General features: G+C 39.1%; 1 protein-coding gene across 1 annotated transcript; it reads right to left on the bottom strand.

Moving 5' to 3' along the window:
* Positions 1-2,081: 2,081 nt before the first annotated feature.
* Positions 2,082-7,355, bottom strand: LOC146317311 (histone-binding protein N1/N2-like). The gene is made up of 14 exons (XM_084733027.1): positions 7,201-7,355; positions 6,938-7,048; positions 5,837-5,917; positions 5,602-5,714; positions 5,268-5,489; positions 5,070-5,161; positions 4,908-4,987; positions 4,739-4,812; positions 4,074-4,262; positions 3,805-3,977; positions 3,281-3,352; positions 3,069-3,155; positions 2,818-2,973; positions 2,082-2,269 (listed from the first exon to the last, which is right to left on the bottom strand). Exons 2-13 carry the CDS (start codon positions 7,036-7,038, stop codon positions 2,836-2,838), a joined length of 1,422 nt encoding a protein of 473 aa, XP_084589153.1. The 5' UTR covers positions 7,039-7,048; positions 7,201-7,355; the 3' UTR covers positions 2,082-2,269; positions 2,818-2,835.
* Between the last annotated feature and the right edge of the window lie 4,377 nt (positions 7,356-11,732).

The following is an 11,732-nucleotide window of genomic DNA, read 5'->3' as shown; positions in this document are numbered from 1 at the left end:
ATCTCTTCCCCTGCAAAGAAAAACAAATGCAACATGCAAAATATTTTTTTATTAGTGCTGAATATAACTGGTGCCTGTATTTTTAATTTCTCCCAAGACGACAGGACTGCAGCTTTAAAAAAACGGTTCTCTCTTTTTTCTTGTTTCTCAGCCAAGGACCCCATGCAAGATTGAAAATATAGCCGAGACCACCTCATGTACGTCCCTTGGAATAACTTCATATTTTTTATACTTATCTATTTGACAAGACAAGAAATCTTCTAGAAATATATTAGACGTGTATTAAAAATATTTGCACCATGTCAAAACAGAAACCCGTGTAGAGCGAGCTGGTTTCTACCATGACGTGTGGGTGATGCGTCCCCGGAGACATGAAGGTAAATATGAGAGGATAACGTACAGTGAAATAAACCCAGACGGTGTGGTGCAGGTCTCGACTCATCCTGACCGGGTTTATTTCACAATGATGACCTGCTTACTGTACTTTATCCTGCTTATTACAAAGTTAATTACCAAAGATATTAATAATTTCCAGAAAAATACTGATTTAAAAATGATTTCATTGCTCCTTCAGAGTCTATAATCAGCAGCTGTCTGTTTCACAGAAAAATGACCAATCAGAACTGAGTATTTTGTATATTTTTCAAAAGTTGTAGATTGTTAGATTAAAACATAATCTATGAACTATTTTAGTTTTTGAAATTGCAGTATTTGTTGAACTATGAAGTCCTTAGATAAAATACTTTTGCACGTGATTGTTTTTACAGTCTGGCAGTTGTACAAAAACAAAAAAAAAACCAGCCAATTTAATGTTTTCAGTAGAGTTTAATCATGCTGAGTTTTAGTTATTTGGCTTTTATTCAGATTTAAAAACATTTCCATGTAAATACATTCAAATTCCTCAAAAAAACAAACAAACAAACAGACAAGCTCAATAAATGTTCATGTTTATCTTATAAATGTCTTTTTCTCAGCAGGCATTTTGACTTGTCATAGCAGAAAAATCACAGGTGATGCTAATAACATTAATGATGGCTTAATTCCATTTAGGTCTTTGAACAGAACAAAAACATTTATGAAAAACACTTTTCTAACAGACCTTTTTCATGGCAGCCATATTGATATGAAATAGGAGAATCAACTCAGGTGTTCCCAGTGATACTAATTAAGGTCCTGTTCCATTTAGTGTATAATATTGGCACTGTGTTTCACCTGAATGGAACAGAAACTTGATTAGCATCATCGCTAAAATTTGGTTTATTATTTCTGTGGTTGATACAGCAAATAAATATTTCTGTAATGTTTTAACTAGTTTTGTATCAACACTAAACCCGTAACATCTCTACAACAAAACTCATGCCAATAACATAACTGATTAATAATCAATATCTTTTGTTCTGCCCAGATGACATTAGAAATATTTGAAAATAGAATTCCAGCAAACGTAAAATATTTTTTTAAATAGGTCTTTTTCACAGTTGACATTTTGGTGCATCCTATCAAGAAAAGCACAACAGTCCTGGTTCGCTGAGACACAGAATTGGAACAGTGCCATCGCTGAGCTTTTCCTGCTGTTAACTTGAACGAATACACCAACAGTGCACCAGTCAGTACAATGAGACTGAGGCTGAAAAATGCTTCTACAAACAAAACCGTCCAGTTACTGAACGTAAAAACCAGACACTCCAGATGTTTTCAGCTAAAAAAAAAAGTCAATTTTTAATAGTTTTATTTTTGCTGCTCCCAGGTTTTCCAGGTTGAACCTGCTGCTTTCAGGGATTAATTTAAACTTCTTTTCACTCCTAGTAGCTCCAATTCTCCTTTTCTGCAGTCAGTTTTATTTTACATTTTAGTCTGGGGCTAGGCCTGGTCTAAGAAAGCAGCCCTGTAGGTTTTAATCATCATAAGTGTCATAAAGGAACAGAAATTGTGAATACAGAAGTGAAAGTGTTGTACCACCTGTGTGTTTCAGGTTTAAGGCACTTCCTTCTTCCACTACTGATAAAACTTGTGGATACAGTCAGTCACGTCAGACTGTTTCTCTGTTCACAGGGTTTTGCAGTAAGTTTTAACAAACCAGGTTTATCAAATAATATTCTTTAATGAATTTTACAGGTTACACACGTGAATGAAGACTAACGTTACAACAGGTACAGAAAAAGTTACACATATTTACAAGAGCAAACAAGTGTAGCGGCAGTAAGAGCTCGGCCGGGCGGTGAATGTCTTCTCGAGCGGAGACGAACACGGACGAGTCCAGCTTCACCGACTGAAAGAGAAACGAGGGAGTCAGAGTTCAGTCTGGTTTTGAACACTTGTGTCGAGCGAGAAATGGTTCAGAGAGCCTTTCATTATTGTTCATGTCGATGTTGTTTCTTTTAAGGATTTGTTTAAAAGATTCTCATTAAAAACAAAAATGATGGAAGAATTCAAAACAAATACAGAGAATTAAAAATCCTACAAAAAAAAAATAAAGCAAAGACAAAACAGTGAATAAGGATGCATGATAATATGTGCACATCTGTATCAGCCGACAGACTTTAAAATGAAGTATTGCTTCGGTCTGAAACAACATTTCTGCTAATCAGAACGCTTTTATTAGATCAACGTGCATAATCATGTTAATTCCACTACAGGAGAACCTTGATGTTCTCTGCAAAAGAAAAATATATATAAATATATATGTAATATATACAAAACGAGACATTTGTGGACGTCAGTGTGGGATTTAGAAAATAGTGATCTACAGTCCAAACAACTAATTGATTGATTGGGAAAATAATTGTTAGTTGTAGTCGTTAACCCTGCGTCTCTCACCTCTCGATGTCCACAGTGTTAAGCGTGTCCGTTAGTTTCTCCGTTGGCTGTGTGGACACCGTTCGTCTTCGGCTCGTCCGCGCCGTTACTCTGACCGGCGTCCTGCTTCACCTTCTTCACCGCGCCCTCCTTCACTGGACTCTCCTCTGGTTTCCTCTGAAACACACACAGTGTTTGTGTCACCTCGACACGTCTGTGCAGTTTGTTTTTTTATTGTTCTGTTAAATAACAGGAACATGTGGTTCTCTCACCTTCTTCCTGACCAGGTGGGAGATGTCGGAGACTGCAGCTGTGGAACCCTTGGTAGAACCGACTCCGTTTGTTGACGTGCCGCTGATCTGGGTGGAGAAATAAAAACATGACTCATTGAAAGATTTTCTTACATCCACAGACGGGCTGATCACAGACATGTTCTCACTGATCGTTTCTTCAGTTTGTTCACGTTCTCGGGAGTGTTTCTCACCTTTGAGCTGGACGAGGAGTCTCCGTTCTGTGCAGTGGTACCGGGGAACGCGGACGAAGTGGAGCCTCCGTCCTGACAGGAACATGAAATCAAGTTAGAATCGAGCTGCAGTCGACCTTTAAAGATCGAGCAGCTTCACACTCCTCTCGTCTTCTGAGTAAAAAGAAAATGAAGCAGCTGATAGTTCTGCTTTAACAGCTGCAGTCTATTTTTATGATGCCTGCTAATTGCTGCTAAGATGAATGGTTTTGTTTATTCTGGTTTTTTCTCTCTGCTCCACAGTTAACCTTGTATCCTACATTTATGTTGGTCGACTTTTCCAACAAATGTTCACTTTGTTTTCAAGTGTTGGTGATGAATTTAAAAGGTTCAACTATGTATGGTGTCCTTATTTTAATTAAGAAAAAAAATAAAAATCTGCAGATTTCCTTTGGGCCTGCTGATGACACAGAACGGCTCAGAGCAGAGTTGCAGCAGTGAGCAAGAAAAAAAAAAAAAAAACACACAGGAGGTGCACAACTCACCAGTACACCCTTCACAGCCTCAGAGGACGTGCTCGCCGTTTTCTGACTCTCCATGGCGTCCTCCACCTTCTCCTGGATCTCTGGCAGCAGAGCCTTCAGCTCCTCCATCTCCTCCCTCTCCTCGGGCAGAGCCTCCGGGCCCTCGGCCTCGCCGAGCAGCTCGTGCAGTTTGTCTGCAGCCGGACGGAGCGGGAAAGTCAGCATAAAGACAAACTTCAGACGGAGGCAAAACGTGACCGTAAGGGACAGGAGTACGACTTAAACCTCACCCAGTCTGCTCTTAATGATGCAGATGGAGCGCTTCAGCTCCTCGATGGCCTCGCTGTACTGCAGGTTCAGGCTGTAGGTCAGACCCAAGTTGTAGTGGGTCCCAGCGAGCAGGCGGCTGTCTGGTTCCAGGTGCTTCACCTGCAGCTTCAGACACTCCTGGAAATCCTCCAACGCCTGCGTGTAATTTCCTGAAGAGGAGCCACAGATTTTCTGTTTAACATGCAATATTCCTCCAAAACACCAGGGGGTGTATGACACAGGACATGGTAGATTCAATGTGTTGCCAATTAGGAGAAAGCAAACAGTTTTTGACTGCTCGGTTTATGTCGGAGCATGAAATGATGCATTTCTGTGTTTGAAGATTGTTGGTAACATTTGGGATAATGCAAGTACACAAATCAACAGAATACAGAACATGTCGAGCATTTTTAGACATTTTAATGCCGTTTTTTTAATGTTAGCTTCAACACACATGCTGACTGTAAATTAAGTCTCTACCTCAACGTATGTCAGAGTTAAAATGAAGGTTAAAAACTGGAATCAAAACAAACAATTTCATAGTTTTACTCTAATCGTTAATTATTTTATTAATTATTTCTTCTGTCCCTCAAATAATTTCAGCCCTTAGACATTAGTAGGGGTTCTGATGACTGAATATTTGTACCTGATTCAGCAGAAACTTCACCCAGTTTTAAGTGAGCCTGCGCCGCCATGAGCTGGTCCTCCTTCGTCTCTTTCCTTATTTAAAAACAAGAACCATCAGTTAACACGGAGGCTGCAGCTCGCAGACGATCAAACTCAGATCCTCACGATCGTGGCTCGGCGTCCGTTACCTTTTGTAGATGACTTTAGCGACTTCCAGCATCTCCCAGGCCAGCTGCAGGTTCCCCACCTCCTCCTCATCCTCGCTGTCCTGAAAATAAAACAGACATAATGACTTAAATCAGATGTTCGCGGGTCAGTTTGACGTGAACTTGAGCTGATTGGTTGAGTACCTTCTCAGCTGTGCCGTCTCCTTCGCCTTGCTCTTCTGCATCGCCCTCCATTTCTGCATCACCCTCTTCTTCCTCCTCCTCCTCCTCCTCATCTGAAAGATCATTTAAGATCAGTTGGGCAACATGCCATTACAACCCTCAGACAGCCACTTACAATCAGGCTGTGTGGTCACATGACAGAGAGAAAAGAAAAGTCACCTTCTGCTTCCTCTTCCTTGTCTCCTGATTCTTTTTCAGCCTCCTTGTCGTTTTCTGTCTTGTCTTCACTTTCGGCAGGTTTGGTCCCGTTGACGTCGCTCTTCTTTTCCTCGTCTTTCTCTGCCGTCTTCTGTTGCTCGTCGCCGGTCTTCTCTGCGTCTTCGTTCTTCTTCTCTGCCATGGCGTCGTACACCTGAACCCTCAGCTCGTCTCTGGTCTTCTCTGTTCAAAGTCAGGAGAGGACACTTGAGACAAGAACTTTCCTTATAAAACCTCAGGGTCAATCAGCACAAAACAAAGTCAGAGTAGAAGCGTGGAAATGGCTCCTCCTCACCGTCAATGTTTTCTGTGCTTTCTACGTTTGAGTCTTTGGGTTTTTCTTCCTCCTGCTCCTCGTCCTCCTCTGGTACTCCTTCCAGAGCATTTCCCAGGACCGTGTTCTCCATCCTAGAACAACAGTGTCAGTTAGATCTGCACAAGTTTCCTCAGTGCAAAAATGACCAACACACTCTTGCGTAACAAAAAAAAAAAAGACTCAAGACTGAAGTGAAAGGATAAAATGATCTTACCGTGCCAAATCCAGCAGAGCTTTACCACACCAGAACAACGCCTCTCCACACTCATCTGCTGTGTCTCCATACTTTTTAGCTCTGAAATAAAAACAGAAAAATATGTTTTAATGTCAAATTATCATCATTATGAAAGCACACGGTAACTACTAACTTTTTTCCCTCACATATGGAAAACATGTTCCCCTTAAACATCTGACAACATGGCTTGGAAGAGTCAAAAACTACCACACAAGTTACTGAATGTTAGTTAATATACACAGGAATTACATTATTCTCATAAAGAGGTTAAGTCATTACACTCTCCTGCATGATTCATTTGCATTAATCTACAGACAGACAGATATTGGTCAGGTCAGCTGATATTATTGGCCTCTCTCAGCTGTATCAGGATCAGTGTTGTCTAATATGAACATTTTGTAACAGAACATGATGCAGATTGTGAGTGCAAACATCTTTTTACTTTGTACAGTATTTGAGGGTAGCAAGCAGAAGACTGCACTAACTGCTCTTTACTTTTAGTGAATTAATGTTTGTGTTTCATAACCAATTACAAATACTAAAATTACTGTAAAATCCAGTACATTTTCAAGTCTGTACTTTTACTCGTATTTAAGTTCGATTACAAGATGTAATCAAGTTAGTTTTTAAAATCATAGTTGAGTACAAGTTAAATAAGGTGATCTGATCAGGGACAAACTGACAATAAAATTCAGACTTAAAATGAGGAAAAAAGAAAGAAAAGAAAATTAAGGAAAAAACATGTTTTATATCTTATAAATTATTAATGATTGATTATTTCAACCACTGGCTAAATCTTTCTATCTTTATGATCAGCAGTTATTACAGACTCGTAAAAGTAACCAAAATTACTTAAATACAGTTATTAGAGTTGCTGTAATTAGTTACTTCCACTCTTTTTTTTAAGATATTAGTATTTTGTTCATGCAAAGTTTAAAAAGAAAACTTTTTTCTTCCAGCTGGTTGTTAGTTTAGAGCCTGTTATCTGCCGCTGTCTTCGTATGATTGTGTTTTTAGCCTCAGCGTTAGGTTCTTTGGTGGTGATGATGATGATGATGATGATGATGATGATGAACTCACAGCATGCCGCAGGCCTGCTGCAGGGCGCTCACCGCCTCCACCACCTTCCCCATCACCAGGTGCTTCTTGCCGGTGCCGATGAGCTTGTTGGCCTCCTCCATGTTAGCGACACTGAACAGACCAAAAAAAAAAACACAACTTATCAGCTCGACTTAATTCAAACGAAACCCGAACTCACTCACAACTTCAGTTTTTAGCCCTTTTTAAATACAAACTTTCTGTGTTTGCTACAACACAGAGTCTTACATTCACTATTCACGTACCTTGAATGAGAAAAAACGACTGAAACGGTAAAAGTAGACTCGGGTGCAGGTGGTGTGTGTCTCAGCGCTCAGACTGACTGCTCCGTTGTTTCAATTTGGCGCGAAATATTCCTGCCCTTTCCGGTCCATTTCCGCATTCGTAGCCCAGCGCGGGAGAATCGTTAAAGGCACAGAACAAACTGAAACACGTCACTGCAAGTTTTAACGTTGGTACTGTTATTATACGCAAAGAGTGTGTTAAATTAATAAATATGACCTTATCAAACACGCATGAGTAAATATATGAAAAAGTACACTAAAATGCAACAAAAACGTTTAATAATGTATAATATTTGAAAACCCAGGATATTATAATTCTAATTAAATTATATTTAATTCCACTTCTTTTAGCAAAAAACACTTTTTTTTTTTATCTTTTATTTTCTTTCCTTTGACAGTCGATTCTTTATGGACTGTAACTGTTGTCAGTTCAGTCTGATATCAGACCAAACAAACATGACAGTCAGTTATACTGGATATTGCTACGGCCTGCGTGTGTGAACTGTGTGGAAGAGTTTTATAAAAGCTGTTCACTGCAAAATATTAATGATAAAAGAAAGTCTGAATGTGTGTGTGTGTGTGTGTGTGTGTGTGTGTGTGTGTGTGTGTGTGTGTGTGTGTGTGTGTGTGTGTGTGTCACTGTATGTACACACATGCAGAGTGCTGCTGTCATGTCCTGCTGTGACGGGGTCCTCCAGCTCTCTCCTCTGAGCTCCTCCTGCTGACTCGCTCTGTGTGGAGGGACTCGTCAAGACAAGTCTGGACCTGGCATCCAATCAGCCTCACACAGAGACAATCATACTCAACCCTCCTCTCACTGTCATCATTAGAGACGTCGCTCCAACAACTATAATTTTCCAGTAAAATCTTCCAGCAGAACACAACACAGCTTCTTCAGTTCACATTTTTGTCCGTCAGGGATGATTGGTTTGGGCGGGGATTTATTCTCAGAGGGGAATTTATTTTAGGTTTATTGCAGAAGACTGAAGGCCTTTAAAAAAAATTAATAGTCATAAACATTTTGAGTCCTAATTAATATTAACTCACCCGTGAACGTGACATGTCAGATAGATTTTCATCAGCTCTGGTGGTTGTTTAAAAGTGGAGCAAACAATTCCCATGATCCCACACTACTTCACAATGTCATCAGACTATCTCTTTTGTTATTGTTTTTATGAGAGACTCATCATGGCACAGTTTATATATTATGCATTTAAATACGAAGCTGTCTCTGTGGAATGGTAATAAAATGTGTGACCTTCAGACAACGCCAGGCTAGCTCTTTCCAGTCTTTATGCTAAGCTAAGCTAGTTAAGCTCTTCATATTTACCATACAATCATGAGTGGTATCAATCTTCTCATTTTGGCAAGAAAGCAAATGACCACATTTCCCCAAATGTTGACCTTCTCTTTAATGTAATGAGACAACAGAATTACAATCAGTGTGAAAACAGTCTGAACTGGTTTTTCTTTTCTGATCAAAATTTGCGTTTCCTCCAAACGTATTGAGACACTTTGTAAGATCCTTTGAGATCTGTTGCTTCCATGTGGTGGGACTGAAAACCCCCACCGAGCAGTGACGCACCACGCAGCCATTAAACGTATTGTATATACCCTCACTTGAACGCTCCTGGGAAATCACTCAAAGAGAACACAGGACTGCATCAATGTACCAATACTGCATCAAGAGTACCAATACTTTGCAACGAGCCACAATCGTATCCTTTTAAAAAAGATGTGTTTTGATATTTTCCACTGCTGAATGTGATGAAGTGCCCTTCAAACACCCAGCTGCTTTGGAATCAGCAGTGGAGCAGATGCACTAATTAGGTGCATATTGTGAGAGCAGGAGATGAACGCCGGGCAACGTTTGATCACAAGCCCACCGCGGTGCTTCTAACAGGAGGTTATTGTGTGTCCCCCCTCTTATCTGGCCCTTGATGTGGTGCCATGGTAACGGCATGCAAAGACGTCGCTCTGTGACAAGCAGAGAAAAGAGGCAGGGTGGACGGGCTGTTTGTCTGTCCAGGTTACATAGACTCAGGTGAACTAACATAATCTGAACTACAATACAGGTTTCACTTATCTATAAAAGATGGCCTCGAAACATACAGTATAACATCGAGTATATAGACCTTAAATCTGTCAGCAACTCTTTTCAGATGTCTGATATAGAGTAAGGACTGTCTGTATATAATTGAAATAATTTTGTAGTCAGGAATTTGATATTATGGTTCCTAAGTCTGGGTTGCACCACAGTTTAGCAAAACTAAGTTTAAAATGAGTAAACCTAGAAGGAAATTTAGCTCCATTACACAATTAAAAAGTAATCTTAGCTTGCTAAATTTAAGTTTAGTGATGTAAACTGAAATTAAATAGATGTTTGCTTGCCCAAATTAAAATAAATAAACAAACCAATAAATAAATAAACAAATACATCTGAGTGCTTTTAAAGGAATACTGTTTGCCAGCTAAAAAGTTTGTTAGCTAAAAAGTAAGAAAGTAAAGAAAGATGTTAGGCTATACTGTTTGCTAGCTAGCTACAAGGTTAACTAATGGTTACATTGTTTGCTAGGTAGCTAAACATTAACAACACATTACATTGTTTGCTAGCAATCTAACAACACATGGGCATTGCATTATACCATTAAGTTACAAGTTATACCATTTGCTAGCTAGCTAAAGATTATATTGTTTGCTACATGGCTAAAAAGTCAACAACACATAGATGTTACATTGTTTGCTAGTAAGATAACAAACAAACCAAAAAAAAACATGTTAGGCTATTTTGTTGGCTAGCTAGCTACAATGTTAACTAAATATTATCTTGTTTGCTAGCTAGCTAAAACATTAACAACACATCACATTATTTGCTAGTTAGCTAAAAAAGTTAACAAATCAGACATTAAATTGTTTGCTGGTCAGCTAAAAAGTTAACTAACATTTACATTGTTTGCTAGCTAGTTAAAAAGCTAGTTAGCCTCGTTAGCCAGGGTGGAGTCTTTCCCTTTACGTTCTTTGAAGAACTTGATTATTTTGCTTAATTCATCTCAAAATGGCAGCCATTTAAAAACAATGTTTCAGCACAACAGAATTAAATTTAATCTATGTTTAGAATAAACTGAGGTTTAAAGAGAGGTTTAGATTTAATCTTTTTTAATTTTTTAAGCTTGTTTAATAATTTGGTGCACCATACTTTAAAGTTAACCATGATTAAATGGGGTTTAAAAATTAATCCTTGTGGGTGTAACCCAGGCTAAATGTTCCACAAGAGGCGCCTGTTTAGTTGACTCAATCGACAATAAACCAGTTTGACACATAAAACTCAGCATAATGTGACCTCCAGTATGTGTCACTGTGAAACCAACTTCACTTCCCTTTCATTGTTTTGTGCCCTCTTGGAGTGTAATTGTTGCACACAGGGCTTGTTGTCACGTGCACACTGGGCTACGTTTGGAGGCAGCTGAGCTTTACACGTCTGTCCAACAGTCTGAGGTATATAAATGTGGAAAATGCACATAATTTTTTAAATAAACTATAAAACCACGTCCTAATGCATCATGTCACTTGGGACAGTGGTTTTAAAACTGGGGTCTGGGGACCAACAGGTGTTCTTGAATGGATTGTAGGGGTCAGCACAAGATCATCAGACAGACAGACATAGCAAAACTAACTGAAGAAGGTTGTAAATTATATTTTTTTATTCATAAAAGAGTCCTTTAATAGGGAGTAGGACATCACTTTTTCATTATAGTGAATCTCTTTCCAGTGAGAATATGCCAAGATAAAGGTTGCTGTCTTTTCTCAGCCAAGTCATTAAGCAAACATAGAAGTGGTGAGGAGGAAATGAGAATGAAAAAAGCCTTTGGCAGCCCGCAGAATAACTACAAGATGTTGCAACAGTGCACCGCCCCATCCAGTACACGTCCCAGTGTAAATACAGAAGAAGAAAGTGAAGGAGTACGTGAGAACCCGGGAAACATGGAGGAAATTGGCAAGCATGTGCACCGGTCCTACTGAGCTTACTGTAATAGAATAAAGGATATGTCAAACCTGTAATGGTCTCAGTCTTTAATCAGAATAAATCAAATTAAGTATATCTTTTGTTCTATATGTTAAAAAACTGTTGTTTCCATTCTTCACATTGAAAACGAGTTCCCTCAGTTCAGTCTGACAGGACTCTAATGTCAAGTCACTATTGCAGTGCAAAAATAATTTCATATGAGCTCATGTTTGACAATGTTTTCCTGAAGTCCTGGGCAGTGTAGACTACATATATACGCTGAAGTGTTGAACAGATCACCTGTTTAAACACGGTCATTAAACCAAGCAAACTTGTTGAAAGAAAAAATAGTGCTGGATTAAAAAAAAAAACTGAAATAACACCAGGGAATCAGAACACTGACAGAAATCATTAATCAGTTCATACTGTAAAAACGTTATAAACATAAACATAGACATAAAGTCCATGTGTTTAATAGCTTCCCTGATTT

Source organism: Lutjanus erythropterus, chromosome 12 (genome assembly GCF_056507025.1).
Source record: "Lutjanus erythropterus isolate fLutEry1 chromosome 12, fLutEry1.hap2, whole genome shotgun sequence".
Lineage (NCBI taxonomy): Eukaryota > Metazoa > Chordata > Actinopteri > Lutjaniformes > Lutjanidae > Lutjanus > Lutjanus erythropterus.
The sequence above is the reverse complement of the archived record's forward strand: the minus strand, read 5'-3'. Positions and strand labels throughout refer to the sequence as shown.

Coding starts and splice junctions, on each gene's coding strand:
- LOC146317311 (XM_084733027.1), bottom strand. CDS start 7,038: ATGGAGGAGGCCAACAAGCTCATCGGCACCGGCAAGAAGCACCTGGTG. Junction 5,490..5,601: donor AAGCACAGAAAACATTGACG/GTGAGGAGGAGC, acceptor GACTTTGAACAG/AGAAGACCAGAGACGAGCTG. Junction 5,162..5,267: donor CAAGGAAGAGGAAGCAGAAG/GTGACTTTTCTT, acceptor ATGATCTTTCAG/ATGAGGAGGAGGAGGAGGAG.